Source organism: Pelecanus crispus, chromosome 3 (assembly GCF_030463565.1).
Source record: "Pelecanus crispus isolate bPelCri1 chromosome 3, bPelCri1.pri, whole genome shotgun sequence".
In the NCBI taxonomy this organism is placed as follows: Eukaryota; Metazoa; Chordata; class Aves; order Pelecaniformes; family Pelecanidae; genus Pelecanus; species Pelecanus crispus.
The window spans coordinates 132158724-132172961 of NC_134645.1; the positions used below are offsets into that span (position 1 = coordinate 132158724).

The following is a 14238-nucleotide window of genomic DNA, read 5'->3' on the forward strand; positions in this document are numbered from 1 at the left end:
AAACCCACATACCCGTTGTGTACATTATACCCGGGACAGTTTGCAAACCACGGATCTCCTGCTTCCAGTCTCATCTGCACACAGCAGAAGGTGCCCAGGAGTGACTCGGGACAGGCCTGAATGCTTGCACACCGTAGCAGCATCACAGGGAGGAAGACCAAGCCTGGACAGGCAGCCAAAGCTCAATCTGATTAAAAAGGATCCTCCAGTGCCCTGCTACCTGCTGACCTCTCAAATACCGGCCCTACTGCCACCACCATGCAGCCACCCGCAAGCAAGGGTGCAGGGCTCACACCTGCTTTCTCGAGGGGAGAAGACACGGAAGGATGGAGAGCAGGCTGAAGGATGGAGAGTAGGCTGGTCTGTGAGAGCAAAGCCTAGAGACCTGCGGAAAAGTCTCAGCTCCAGATACACAGGCTGTCCACTTCGCATCTGTGCTCTCCGGTCAGGGTCAGCCAGCCTCAACAAAGTCTGGACGTGGCAGAGCCTGGGGGAACGGCACTGACGGCACTGAACATGTCCCGTTCCGCCGCTGGCCAGATCATGCATCTGCTGCCTGTGGGTGAAGCTCAAGCCCCCAAAGAGACGGAGAGAAACACCATGGTGGGTTGGCCTCCACCAGGAACTAAGCACCCACCGGCAGCTCGTGCAGTCCTGCCAGCAGGACAGGGGAGAGAAGTGGAAAAACAAAAGCAAGCAAAACTCCTGGGTTGAGATAAGGAAAGTTGAGCAAGCGAAGGAAAGCTGTGTGTGCTCGCAAAGCAAAGTAGGGTCTTTATTCACTACTGCCCGTCGGCGGGCAGATGTCCAGCCGCTCCCTGGGAAGCAGAGCCTCAGCACGCGTGACGGCTGCTTGGGAAGGGAAATGCCGCAGCCACCAACACCTCCCCTTCCTCCTCCTTCCCCCCGGCTTTGATTGCTGAGCACGATGCTGTGCGGCATGGTCCACTCGGGACACCTGTCCCGGCTCCGTCCCCTCCCAACTTCTCCCCCGTTGGCCCGTTACCAACACTATTTCTGTCTCAGATGCCCAAAACAGCACTGCACAGCTGCGATGGAGAACATTAACTCCAACCCAGGCAGAATCTGAACTAGCACCCAGGCACGCTTTGAAGACCCAGCATAGCTTCATATTTTTTCAAGAATAAGGAAAAAGCCACATGCAATTATGTTAGTGTACGCAGAGGACCACTAAGCATACTTATGGAATAACTCGGGATTGCTTTCTTCCTTGGAAGTGAACGAGGGAAGCAGTAAAGCTGGCGGCACGACCTGCCATGCAAATGCCTGCACCCTGTTTCACAAGAACATGCCTCGCAGTCTCGCTCTGACACGTCCCAGCCCGCTCCCCCGTCTCCGGAGCAGGGAAGCAAAGGGCACCAGGGTGCAGCTGCATGCACAGCTCCGCAGCCGCCCCGGCTCCCGGCCCCCAGCCCCCGGCACGGCTGGGCCTCAGGCCAGTGCACTCATCCTGATCCACCGTGGGGCTGGGTTGTGCCCGGGGCGGGCAGGATCAGGCCTGGCTGGGGGAAACATTTCCCAGCCCAGGCACGGGCTCACAGCAGGGAAGATGCTCTGCAAGGGGTCCATCCCTAGAGCACACAGCGGGTCCCTCCCCATCCAGCCCTGCTGCCAGTTCTTGAAGCCAGGCTTTGCACCTCTGCAGACCTCAGCCTGCTCCGGATTCCCCCCCGGATGCCTTCTCCTTCCCCAGCTGCTCCTGCTCTGACCCTCCTGCCTCATTCCTACCCTCCCAGTTCGACCCTTGCAGCGCACACAGGTCCCCGGAGCTTCCTCAAACCGGCTGGCGAGCAAAGGCTGCTTCCTCCATCCCATGCTCCGAGCAGAGACCATCCACCTGCTGCCCTAAAACCCCTTTTTTCCTTCCCTGGCAACTCTCAAGTGATGGGAAAACACATGAAATATGAAGCAGAAGACAAACAAGATCCCTGCTCTGTGCGGATCCCCAGCTCCCAGCCCCAGAGTTCATCAGCAAGGTCCTACCGTCTCCGTCCGCTGCTCGGCAGCCCCCAGGCTGGTGTCAGCGCAGCCTGAACCCTCTGTTTATGTGGCCATCTGCTATCTTAGGTGAGATGCTGCTTCCTGGTTTTAGACACAAGAAATCCTTCCTAGAAACGGGGCCATTTCCCTGAAGCAGAATGTGAAAGTGAAAATTGGCAGGTTCTGCATGCACTGGAGCTGAAACAGACTTCAGGATGCAGCAGCTGCCCTGGGCACCCACAGCAGGATCCCAAATCCTGCCCTGGGCTCTGCACAGGGGAGCCTGGTGCACCCGTCCAGCGCCAGAGGGGTGCTGGCAAAGCTGCTGCCTGCAACTGGGGTGAAAGGCAGCAGGGCCTGGGCAGCGCTTGGGGCTCTTGGGTGGAAACCTCCCTGACCTGCTCCTCTTACCCCCAAATCATCGAATCACAGAAGGGTTTGGGTGGGAAGGGACCTTCAGAGGCCACCCAGCCCAACCCCTGCAGTGAGCAGGGACAGCTTCAACCAGAGCAGGGTGCTCAGAGCCCCGTCCAACCTGGCCTGGGATGTTGCCAGGGATGGGGCATCTCCCACCGCTCTGGGCAACCTGTGCCACTGCCTCACCACCCTCAGCAAAAACAATTTCTTTCTTATCTCTAGTGTGAATCTCCCCTCTTTCAGTTTAAAGCCATTCCCCCTTGTCCTGTGGCTGCAGGCGCTGCTCCAAAGCCTGTCCCCACCTTTCCTGCAGCCCCTTCCAGCAGTGCAGGGCCGCAGGAAGGTCTCCCCGCAGCCTTCTCTTCCCCAGGCTGCACAAGCCCAGCTCTCCCAGCCTGGCCTCAGAGCAGAGCTGCTCCAGCCCTCGGACCATTTCTGTGGCCTCCTCTGGCCCCGCTCCAACAGGTCCCTGTCTGTGCGGTGCTGAGGGCCCCCGAGCTGGGCGCAGGGCTCCAGGGGGGGCTGAGCAGAGCGGAGCAGAGGGGCAGAGCCCCCTCCCTCGCCCCGCTGCCCACGCTGCTGGGGATGCAGCCCAGGATGGGCTTGGCTTTCTGGGCTGCCAGCGTACATTGCCGGCTCGTGTCCGGCTTTTCATCCCCCGTTACCGCCAAGTCCTTCTCCGCAGGGCTGCTCTCCATCCCTGCGTCCCCCAGGCTGTATGGATACCGGGGGTTGCCCCGTCCCAGGTGCAGGACCCTGCACTTGGCCTTCTTGAACCTCATGAGGTTCACACAGCCCCACCTCTCCAGCTTGCCCAGGTCCCTCTGGAATGCATCTCGTCCCTCAGGTGTGTCAGCCTGGTGTCATCTGCAAAGCTGCTGAGGGAGCACTCTATCCCACTGTCTATGTCATTGATGAAGATATTAAACAGCACTGGTCCCAGTACGGACCCCTGAGGGACACCACTCATCACTGATCTCCATCCAGACATCACGTCGTTGACCACTACCATCTGGATGCCACCATCCAGCCAATTCCTCATCCACCGAACAGTCTGTCCAGCAAATCCACCCCGAATCATAGAATCACAGAATCATAGAATGCTTTGGGTTGGAAGGGACCTTTAGAGGCCACCCAGCCCAACCCCTGCAGTGAGCAGGGACAGCTTCAACCAGACCAGGTTGCTCAGAGACCCGTCCAACCTGACCTGGGATGTTTCCAGGGATGGGGCCTCTACCACCTCTCTGGGCAACCTGTTCCAGTGCTTGACCACCCTCATTGTAAAAAACTTCTTTCTAATGTCTAGTCTAAGGAAAAGAATCCTCCTTTCCCCATCCCTGCATCCCCAGTGCCCTCTCCTCAGAGTCCCCTTTTGCATCTGCCATTCCAAAAGCCTTGCAGGATTTATTCATCCCCATCCCATCCAGCCCGCATCCCCTCCTCTCCATGCGTTTTGTGCCGGTCTTGCACCGTGGCTGCTCGGGGCAGCCCGGGGAGCTCAGCTCCCGCAGAGCGAGCTCTCTGCAGCAGAGAGGGGCCCCTCTGCCTCTGCGGGAGGGTGGCTCTGGCCGGCTGCCCTGGGGCAAGCCGCCTCTCCCTCCCATCCTTGGCCAAGCGTGCGTCAGGCCCAGGCAGCAGCCAGTGATCCGCTGCATCCCTCCCACTGCCCAGCGGGAGATGCTCCAGCCCCGCAGGCGCCGGTCCCAGGGGCTGCAAGAGCCCTGGGAGCACCCGGCTGGCTGGCTCCTGCCAAAGCGGCGCCTCTTGGCATCCTCCATCCTCAGGCGGGGTTTGGAGGATTGTCCTGCTTTCGGCTGGGATAGAGTTAATTTTCTTCCTAGTAGCTGCCATAGCACTGTGGTTTGGATTTAGTATAGGAATGCTGATAACACGCTGATGGTTCAGTTGCTGCTCAGCACTGCTCATGCCAGTCAAGGGCTTTTCAGCTTCCCATGCTCTGCCAGGGGCACAAGAAGCTGGGAGGGGGCACAGCCAGAAGAGTTGATCCCAACTGCCCCAAGGGCCATTCCATACCATACGGCGTCATGGGCAGTATAGAAACTGGGGGGGTTGGCGGGGGGGCAGCGATCGCTGCTCGGGAACTGGCTGGATATCGGTCGGTGGGTGGTGAGCAATTGCATTGTGCAGCACTTGCTTTGGATATTTGTTGTTGTTGTTGTTGTTGTTGTTGTTGTTGTTGTTGTTGTTGTTATTATTATTATTATTATTATCATTACCATTTTAGATTATTTCAATTATTAAACTGTTCTTATCTCAGCCCAGGAGTGTTTCTCACTCTCACTCCTCCGATTCTCTCCCCCATCCCATCGGGGCAGGGGAGGGAGCGAGCGGCTGCGTGGTGCTGAGCTGGGGCTGGGGCTGAACCACAACAAGGATAAACCCCTGACACGAGAAGAGGAAAATGAGGTTTCTGCCTGAAAGCACATGAGCCTAAGGAGCAGTCTCAGTTCCACAAGCTGGCTGAGCCCTCTCCAGGAAAGGCTCTGGTTTCTGGGAAACAAAGGGGCAGCCGGCCAAGCAGAAGCCAGGAGAAAAAAGCGAAATAGCCATTGAACCTGCCCAGAGTCTGTGCGAGGAGCAGCAGACTGGGAGAGCAGAGGGCAAACCATGGCCTCTGTCATGGCTGAGCCCCAGGCAGCAGCTCAGCACCACACAGCCGCTCACTGCCCCTGCCCCGGTGGGATGGGGAGAGAATTGAAGGAGTGAGAGTGAGAAACACTCCTGGGGTGAGATAAGAACAGTTTAATAATTGAAATAAAATAAAGGAAAATAATAATAACAACAATATAATAATAATAGTAATAATAATATACAAAGCAAGTGATGCACAATGCAATTGCTCACCACCCACCGACTGATGCCCAGCCCGTCCCCCAGCAGCGATCGCTGCCCCCAGCCAACCCCCCCAGTTTCTATACTGCCCATGACGCCGTATGGTATGGAATGGCCCTTGGGGCAGTTTGGGTCAACTCTTCTGGCTGTGCCCCCTCCCAGCTTCTTGTGCCCCTGGCAGAGCATGGGAAGCTGAAAAGTCCTTGACTGGTGTAAACACTACCTAGCAACAACTAAAACATCAGTGGATCAACATTCTTCTCAAACTAAATCCAAAACACAGCGCTATGGCAGCTACTAGGAAGAAAATTAACTCTATCCCAGCCGAAAGCAGGACAGCGGCCTTATTCTATACCATCCATGTCATGCCCAGGTCTCTACCCTTTCCAATAAATTCCAATTAATCGCCACCACTTTTCCTGTCTTTTGCTATATACACACAGATATCGTTCCCTTAGTCTGTGGGCCATCCCAGACCCCCTCCGAGAGACCGGGCAAGGTGGACAGCTGTTTAATTTCCTCCGTCTCCAAGGCAGCTATACCAAAAGCCCACCAGTACCACTTTGGGTCCTTGAAATACCCTCTCCTGAGGTAACCTGTGCCAAGGATGCACGGAGCCTCTGGGCCAGTCCCAATGGGGCGCTTCTACTGCTCATTCCCAGTTGGGCTCACTTCATCCTCCAGTCCAGTGAGCTGTTGGGATCCCCCCGTCACTCCAGAAACACGGATGGATTCTGCCCCTCTATAGCTTGGTGGCATCAGGGTGCACTGTGCACCGGTGTCCCCTAGAGCCTTCTACTCCTGTGGGTCTGATGTGCCAGGCCATCGAATCCGCATGGTCCAGTAAAGCCGGTTGTCCCTTTCCTCTACCTGGCTGGAGGCAGGGCCCCTCTAGTCCTGGTCATAGTATTCGTTACTCACTTCTTGTAAATACGAGTCAGGAGTCCCTTTATTGAGATCAGGGGTAAGATCAGCCCTTCTACGCTGTCTGGGGAACTGCCCACTGGAAACTGGAGCAGCAGTTTTCCTGGCAGAACCCCCTTTTGTGATTGTTTTTCCTTGCAACTCACGCACCCGTGCCTCTAGGGTCGAGGTAGATCTAGGGCTGAGGCAGATTTCCCATCCCACTTCCTCATGTCCTCTCCCTGGTCACACAGGTAAAAGCACAGGGTGGCCCGTGGTGTGTACCCTCTATATCCTCTCTCTTGGGTAGAGGGATGCTTACTCTTAATGGCCGAGTGTCCTGGTTTCGGCTGGGATAGAGTTAATTTTCTTCCTAGTAGCTGCCATAGCACTGTGTTTTGGATTTAGTAGGAGAAGAACGTTGATAACACACTGATGGTTGAGTTGTTGCTCAGCAGTGCTTATGCCAGTCAAGGACTTCTCAGCTTCCCATGCTCTGCCAGGGGCACAAGAAGCTGGGAGGGGGCACAGCCAGAAGAGTTGATCCCAACTGCCCCAAGGGCTGTTCCATACCATACGGTGTCATGGGCAGTATAGAAACTGGGGGGGTTGGCCGGGGAGCAGCGATCGCTGCTCGGGAACTGGCTGGGCATCGGTCGGTGGGTGGTGAGCAGCTGCATTGGGCATCACTTGCTTTGTATATCATTATTATTATTATCATTATTATACTGTTACTATTAGCATTACTATTTTACTTTATTTCAACTATTAAACTGTTCTTATCTCACCCCAGGAGTGTTTCTCACTCTCACTCCTCCAATTCTCTCCCCCATCCCATCAGGGCAGGGGGAGTGAGCGAGCGGCTGCGTGGTGCTGAGCTGGGGCTGGGGCTCAACCACGACACCGAGATACTGGTCTGTACAGGTGGGGAGCGGGACATACCCTCTTTGAGTTGCTGGAACTCCTGGGACAGTTTTTCGGACAGTCTTTCCACAGCTGAGACACAGGCCCATAGGGAGGAAGAGGGACTTTCTTTGTATTCCCGGAGCTGGCCAGCCAATTCATCCACCACTGGTTCCTCTCCGCCCTTCCAGACCATTACTGCCAACGAGTTGGCATACGACGCTGGTGCACTCCGTACAAACTTCCACCGCATGGGCCGTGTGCGCCCTACTTCATCTGGACCTTTGGATAAGTGCTTGTTGTTCCGGTCACTATAAATCACCTCCAGCACGGCTAATTCCCTCAGGTACTGGATACCTCTCTCCACGGTGGTCCACTTGCCTGGGTGACATAGAACACCTTCCTTGAAGGGATGCCTTTCCTTCATGGCTGATGGGAATCGTCTGCAGATGCTGAGGGTTTGTGCCCCTTTTCCAGTCACTTTGTCAATGCCCCCTTCCCTAGAAAGGGATCCCAGCTGCTTGGCTTCCCTGCCCTCTCATTCCAGGCTACTGTCCCCGTTATCCCAGCATTGGAGCAGCCAGGTGATGATGTGCTCACCTGGACAACAGCTGAAATCTTTTTGCATATCTCACAGCTCACTCAGGGATAGGGATCGGGTGGTTACCATCTCATTTATGGGGTCTGCCTCTTCCTCCTCTTCTCGTGATGGCCCTGGTTCATCTTCATCCCTTATGAAACGAGGCAATCTTCTTGTGTATTTTTTCCTAGAATCATCGAATCATTTAGGTTGGAAAAGACCTTTCAGATCATCCAGTCCAACCATTAACTTAACACTACCAAGTCCACCACTAAACCAATTAAGGGGAGAGGAATAATTATTTTCATGTTTCCTGGCTTGGTGGCTGGATTATTTTTTCATGAAAGTAAAACTAGGAATCACTAAGGTTGGAAAGGCCCTCTAAGATCATCAGCCCAACAATCAACCCAACACCACCATGCCTGGAGAGCAGCGATGCTATCCTGCCGCGGTGACCTTCTGGGTGACATCCATCCCCCTGGGGAGCCCAAACCCCCGCAGGTCTGCCCATCCCCATGGGAGATTAAAGGAGCAGCTGTAGAGATCAAATGAAGGCCGAGGGGCTGGGAGACCGTATTTTACCCACGTGCTTTTCTTCGGCTCCATGCATGATTCCATTAAAGCCAGTTGCTCCTCTCCTGGCCCCTTCTCCGTCTCCCGGGGCGGCGGGGAGGATGGGCATGGCTGTGGGGTGCAGCATCACGCGTGGCCGGGGACACGGGACGGTGCAGTGCTCCATCTCCTGCTGCGGGACAGCGCTGGGGAGGTGACCAGCTCTGGCTCACCGAGAGCAGCCCAGTGACCGCAATGAGGGGCTGGAAGCCTCAAGCTGCACCAGGGGAGGTTTAGATTGGATATGAGGAGAAATTTCTTCATGCAAAGAGTGGTCAAGCGTTGGAACAGGCTGCCCAGAGAGGTGGGGGAGTCCCCATCCCTGGAGGGGTTCAACAAGCGGGCAGAGGTGGCACTTGGGGCCATGGTTTGGTGGGCATGGGGGTGTTGGGTTGATGGTTGGGCTGATGATCTTAGAGGGCCTTTCCAACCTTAGTGATTCCTGGTTTGACTTTCATTAAAAAATAATGCAGCCACCAAGCCAGGACACATGAAATTAATTCTTCCTCTGCCCTTAACTGGTTTAGTGGTGGACGTGGTAGTGTTAGGTTAATGGTTGGACTGGGTGATCTTCAAGGCCTTTTCCAACCTCAACGATTCGATGGTTCTGGTCTATGATTCTAAGCACCTGGCACGAAGCAGGGCGATGCTGCTTACACCCCACTCCTGTGCCCCGCTGCACCCTGCACATCAGCCACGAACGGGTCCATGCCCATGCTGGGGCTGGGGAGACCCCCTCCGCCAGCCGCTTTCGGATGGGTGCCCCCACCCCAGGGTGCACCCCAAGGGCCTTTCCAGCCCCATCCCCACAGCCGTGATGTCCCTTTTGCCGAGAAGGTGGGCACAGGGGTAAAGCATAACTGCCCAGGAAGCCTGCCTGGCTCCAGCCGTACCGGGGTGAGGGCTGGCCGCCTTCCCACCGCTGCGGAAGTTTAGGGCCGGGAAAACACTGGGAGAGAGGACGCCACAGCCTCCCACTCCCTGGGGTGCGGACAGGGGTGTGGTGGGCCTTTCTGGTTGAAATTTGGGAACAGGGACCCCTCTGTCATTACCAGGAAGGTATTTATTGAGGCTGGCCAGCTCTGCGCTGTGCTGTGCTCCTCCCGCCAGCCCCGCGCACCGAGGCGACGGATTCCCCCAGCGCAGCAATTCGGACACTCGTCCCCCCGCGCCAGCCCCTCTGCCCCGCGGATGGACAGACAGACGGACGTTGCTGTGCCTTGTCACGGGAGGGTCACTCCTGGGGCTGGGCCACCCCTGGGTTGCAGCAGGATCCTGGGGGGCTGCGGGGCCAGGAGGGCTCCCCCAGTTTGCACGGGGCACCCCATGGGAGCCGGCAGCAGTGCGAGGGGCAGCGACCCTCAACTTGTGCCAGGGCTGGGCTCCTTTGGGGTGGACACGGTGACTTTGGGGTTCCCTCCGGCACCGCTCCTGCCTCGGGTGCTCAATTCCAGCTGCTGCCTTGTCCTCCCGTGGTGTCAGCTCTCCGTCTGCAGGGACGTCATCTTCACTCTGGGGAGAAGCAATCATAGAATCATCGAATCAGAATGCCTTGGGTGGGAAGGGACCTTCAGAGCCCACCCAGCCCAACCCCTGCAGTGACAGGGACAGCTTCAACCAGAGCAGGGTGCTCAGAGCCCCGTCCAACCTGGCCTGGGATGTTGCCAGGGATGGGGCATCTCCCACCGCTCTGGGCAACCTGTGCCACTGCCTCACCACCCTCAGCAAAAACAATTTCTTTCTTATCTCTAGTGTGAATCTCCCCTCTTTCAGTTTAAAGCCATTCTCCCTTGTCCTGTGGCTGCAGGCCCTGCTCCAAAGCCTGTCCCCACCTTTCCTGCAGCCCCTTCCAGCAGTGCAGGGCCGCAGGAAGGTCTCCCCGCAGCCTTCTCTTCCCCAGGCTGCACAAGCCCAGCTCTCCCAGCCTGGCCTCAGAGCAGAGCTGCTCCAGCCCTCGGACCATTTCTGTGGCCTCCTCTGGCCCTGCTCCAACAGGTCCCTGTCTGTGCGGTGCTGAGGGCCCCCGAGCTGGGCGCAGGGCTCCAGGGGGGGCTGAGCAGAGCGGAGCAGAGGGGCAGAGCCCCCTCCCTCGCCCCACTGGCCACGCTGCTGGGGATGCAGCCCAGGATGGGCTTGGCTTTCTGGGCTGCCAGCGCACGTTGCCGGCTCGTGTCCGGCTTTTCATCCCCCGTTACCCCCAAGTCCTTCTCCGCAGGGCTGCTCTCCATCCCTTCATCCCCATGATGATGATGGTCACCACCTGAGAGGACCAGCCCATACACCCCGCTGGCATCGTCACGGCCGGTGCCCACCCTCAAGCCACCACCCCAGCGTGGGTGCTGCTCACCCCCAACGATGCTCAGCAGCTCCTCGAGCTCCTGCCGCAGCCGCAGCCGCAGCAGCTCCCGCAGCAGCTCCCGGCGGCGGCTCCGCGGGGCCACCCCCATGCGTCGCAGGGTCCCCTCCGTCAGCCGCAGCAGGGCCCGGCCCGAGACGGCGTGCTCACACGCCAGCTCCGCCAGCTCCCCGCTCCCACTCCGCGCCGCCAGCCAGGCGCCCACCTCCGCCACCGTCCACTGCCCTGCCGGGCGCTGCTCCCACCGGGCCCCCTCCGACGCCTGTGCCGGGAGGAGAGAGGTGAGCAGGGGTGTCCCCTCGTCCCCCAGCCCCATGGAAGCTAGAGGGTCAAGCTGGCTCCCCCATGCCACAGTCCCCCCTACCCAGCCCGAACGTGACCCTCGGTCCCATCCCCGCGCGGACGCTGGTGGCTGCACCCACCTCCCCATCCTCCACCGTGGGGGTCCCCCATCCTCCACCGTGGGGGTCCCCCAGCCCCCAGGGCCCAGCCCCAGTTATCCATGGGGCGTCTCCAGCTCCTGAGCCCCTGCCCACGCTCACCTCGGCCGTCGGGCATCCCTCCGGCGCTGCCTCGGCCCCATCCTGCACCCGGGTGTCCATGCGGGGCAGCGGGCAGGGCACGGGGGCAGCTCAGGCTCCCTGCAAACGGGGCTTCATCAGCCGGGGGTCCTGCAGCTTGCCCCCGGACCAGCCCTGCCAGCCAAATAACCCCCCCCGGCCATGACAAAGCACCCAGGCCCGTGGTCCCTGCCCCCCGCCGCCTCCCCAGGTGGCTGTTCCCCCCGGTGCCACCTGGTCGCTGTCCCCGCAGCAGAAGGGGGCTGCTCACCGGGGCACCAAGGCGGGGGCCGCGGCGAGGCCCCGCTGCCCGTCCCGTCCCGCTGCGCGGGCGTGCAGAGCCCGGCGCACCCAGGAGGTGAGATCAGCCCCGGCTCGCCCGTGCCCGCCGCCTCCATGAGCCCAGGGCGGGGGACACGGGCACGGCACGGCTCCCCCAAGCCCAGCCGGGACCCCTGCCCCGGCCTGACCTCGTCAGCGCCCTCCACCTCGCACCTCCGCCCCAGCTCGGTGCCAAAAGCCGGGAGAGCGAAAGAAACCTTTGCTCCAGCCCTGCCTCTGCGGGCACAGCCCCGTGCACGCCCCGGCAGCCCGGCTTCCCCCAGCAAACAGCACTGCCAGGCTGCGAGGGGAAGCCGGGCCGTCTCAGGGGGCCGAGGGTCAGACCCAGGCCGGGCCGGAGGAGAGCAGAGCCGGGCTCCGTCCGTACCCAGAGCCGGTGACGGAGCTCTGCAGAGGCTCCGCCATCTCCCCTCCCGGTTCGCTGCAGCCAGCCCACCCCGTTTGCCCCGGGGAACCACACAGACCAGCACGGGATGCACCGGAGCAGCTTGGCCTACGACGACGGCGGCGAGGGTCCCAGCGGTCGGCGGGGACGCGGCAGAGGCACAGGCAGAGCAGGCGGGAGGAGCAGGATGAGCCTCAAGCATGAGTCACATCCCGACGGGCTGCAGCCCTGCCCCGCCGAGATCTGGGCACCCAGCCACCGCCTGCAAGAGCCCGCGGCACCGCTCTGCCCTCCGAGACCCCGGAGCAGGAGTAAATCCCCCAAATAGAATCATCGCATCACAGAAGGGTTTGGGTGGGAAGGGACCTTTAGAGGCCATCCAGCCCAACCCCTGCAGTGAGCAGGGACAGCTTCAACCAGAGCAGGGTGCTCAGAGCCCCGTCCAACCTGGCCTGGAATGTTGCCAGGGATGGGGCATCTCCCACCGCTCTGGGCAACCTGTGCCACTGCCTCACCACCCTCAGCAAAAACAATTTCTTTCTTATCTCTAGTGTGAATCTCCCCTCTTTCAGTTTAAAGCCATTCCCCCTTGTCCTGTGGCTGCAGGCCCTGCTCCAAAGCCTGTCCCCACCTTTCCCGCAGCCCCTTCCAGCAGTGCAGGGCCGCAGGAAGGTCTCCCCGCAGCCTTCTCTTCCCCAGGCTGCACAAGCCCAGCTCTCCCAGCCTGGCCTCAGAGCAGAGCTGCTCCAGCCCTCGGACCATTTCTGTGGCCTCCTCTGGCCCCGCTCCAAGAGGTCCCTGTCTGTGCGGTGCTGAGGGCCCCCGAGCTGGGCGCAGGGCTCCAGGGGGGGCTGAGCAGAGCGGAGCAGAGGGGCAGAGCCCCCTCCCTCGCCCCGCTGCTGGGGATGCAGCCCAGGATGGGCTTGGCTTTCTGGGCTGCCAGCGCACGTTGCCGGCTCGTGTCCGGCTTTTCATCCCCCGTTACCGCCAAGTCCTTCTCCGCAGGGCTGCTCTCCATCCCTGCGTCCCCCAGGCTGTATGGATACCGGGGGTCGCCCCATCCCAGGTGCAGGACCCTGCACTTGGCCTTCTTGAACCTCATGAGGGTCACACAGCCCCACCTCTCCAGCTTGCCCAGGTCCCTCTGGAATGCATCTCATCACATAACTGTGGAAATGATCCGCCGTGGAAGAGGCAGGCCAGAAGGGTCCAAACAGGGCCACGGAGCTGCCCCAGGACGGCGGCAACGCACTTGCACCTGAGCCGCAGCGATATTTCAGAGCGTCTCGGCTCACCTCCCATCCAGAGCACAAACACCATCTTCCCAGCCCCGAGCAGCATACGTGCTCCCGCCCCCTCCGGGCCCCGCAGCAAGCCCCATCCACAGTTTTTCCCCCCAGCACAGCCGCACCAGCCCGCCCCAGGCTTGCGGCGGGGCGGTCGGGGTGCTCGTGCCCCCACCATCCATCCGTCGCTGCGGGAAGGCCGGTGCCCACGCAGGCAGGGCTTCACCTCATCAACAAAGCAAGCAGCCACACGTTTTTGGTGCCGCCTTATCTTTAAAGGCTGTTTAACTCGACTCATCCTGCAAGGCAGGGTCACACCGCGTCACCACGCTGACGCAGCCACGCAACAGGCTCCGGCACAGGTGAACACAATGGGAATCGCAGTGGTGCCACTTCAAAGTTTGCTGAGCTCTCCAGGACTTCCCTCCGCCGGGAAGCGGGACACGGAGCACCTTCCCCCAGGCGTTTGAGCAGGAAATGCAAGGGGCATTCACACACCAAAAACCACACAGGCCCCTTCCCCCCTCACCCAGGCAGCTCCCACTCGCAGCCACAGCCCTGCGCCGCGCTCCCGTCCGCACGGAGTAGCAGCATTGAACAAGATTTCCAAGCGGGAATAAACAAGACCCACCCACGGCAGCGCCCGTCCCTTATCTCAGGTGCGCCTCCGGAATCACGGGGCTGCACGGCAGCTGCTGGGTTGCAGAAGCTGGGTCTTTCGTACAAAGGACTCGAAGGTTTTTGCAGGTTCTTTTAGAAGAATCTCTATTCCCTGGCCAGCCAGCCATCCCCAGCATAAACAGAACCGCGGAGACGGGTGAAGAAAACCACCCAGAATGTTAACCGAAAGGGCAAGAACGACTGTCTCATCTTCCCAAAATCTTGGGAGAAAGAGCACAAGCCTGCACACCTGGAGTTTATCAACGATTTGACTCTGCGTAAGCATCACGCTGCCCCTATTTCTGAATTTTCAAAATGCCAGACACCGAAACCAAGTAATCAAGGTGCCACAGAGAAGCGGGAGTTACCAAAAGCGTCTC

At 59.5% G+C, this 14238-nt stretch overlaps 1 protein-coding gene across 1 annotated transcript; it reads right to left on the bottom strand.

The window, feature by feature from the left end:
* Positions 1-9747: 9747 nt before the first annotated feature.
* Positions 9748-11284, bottom strand: LOC142593251 (protein aveugle-like). Its single transcript, XM_075707758.1, is given in 3 exon segments — positions 9748-9779; positions 10617-10887; positions 11168-11284. Coding segments are annotated over 3 exon segments (420 nt in total).
* Between the last annotated feature and the right edge of the window lie 2954 nt (positions 11285-14238).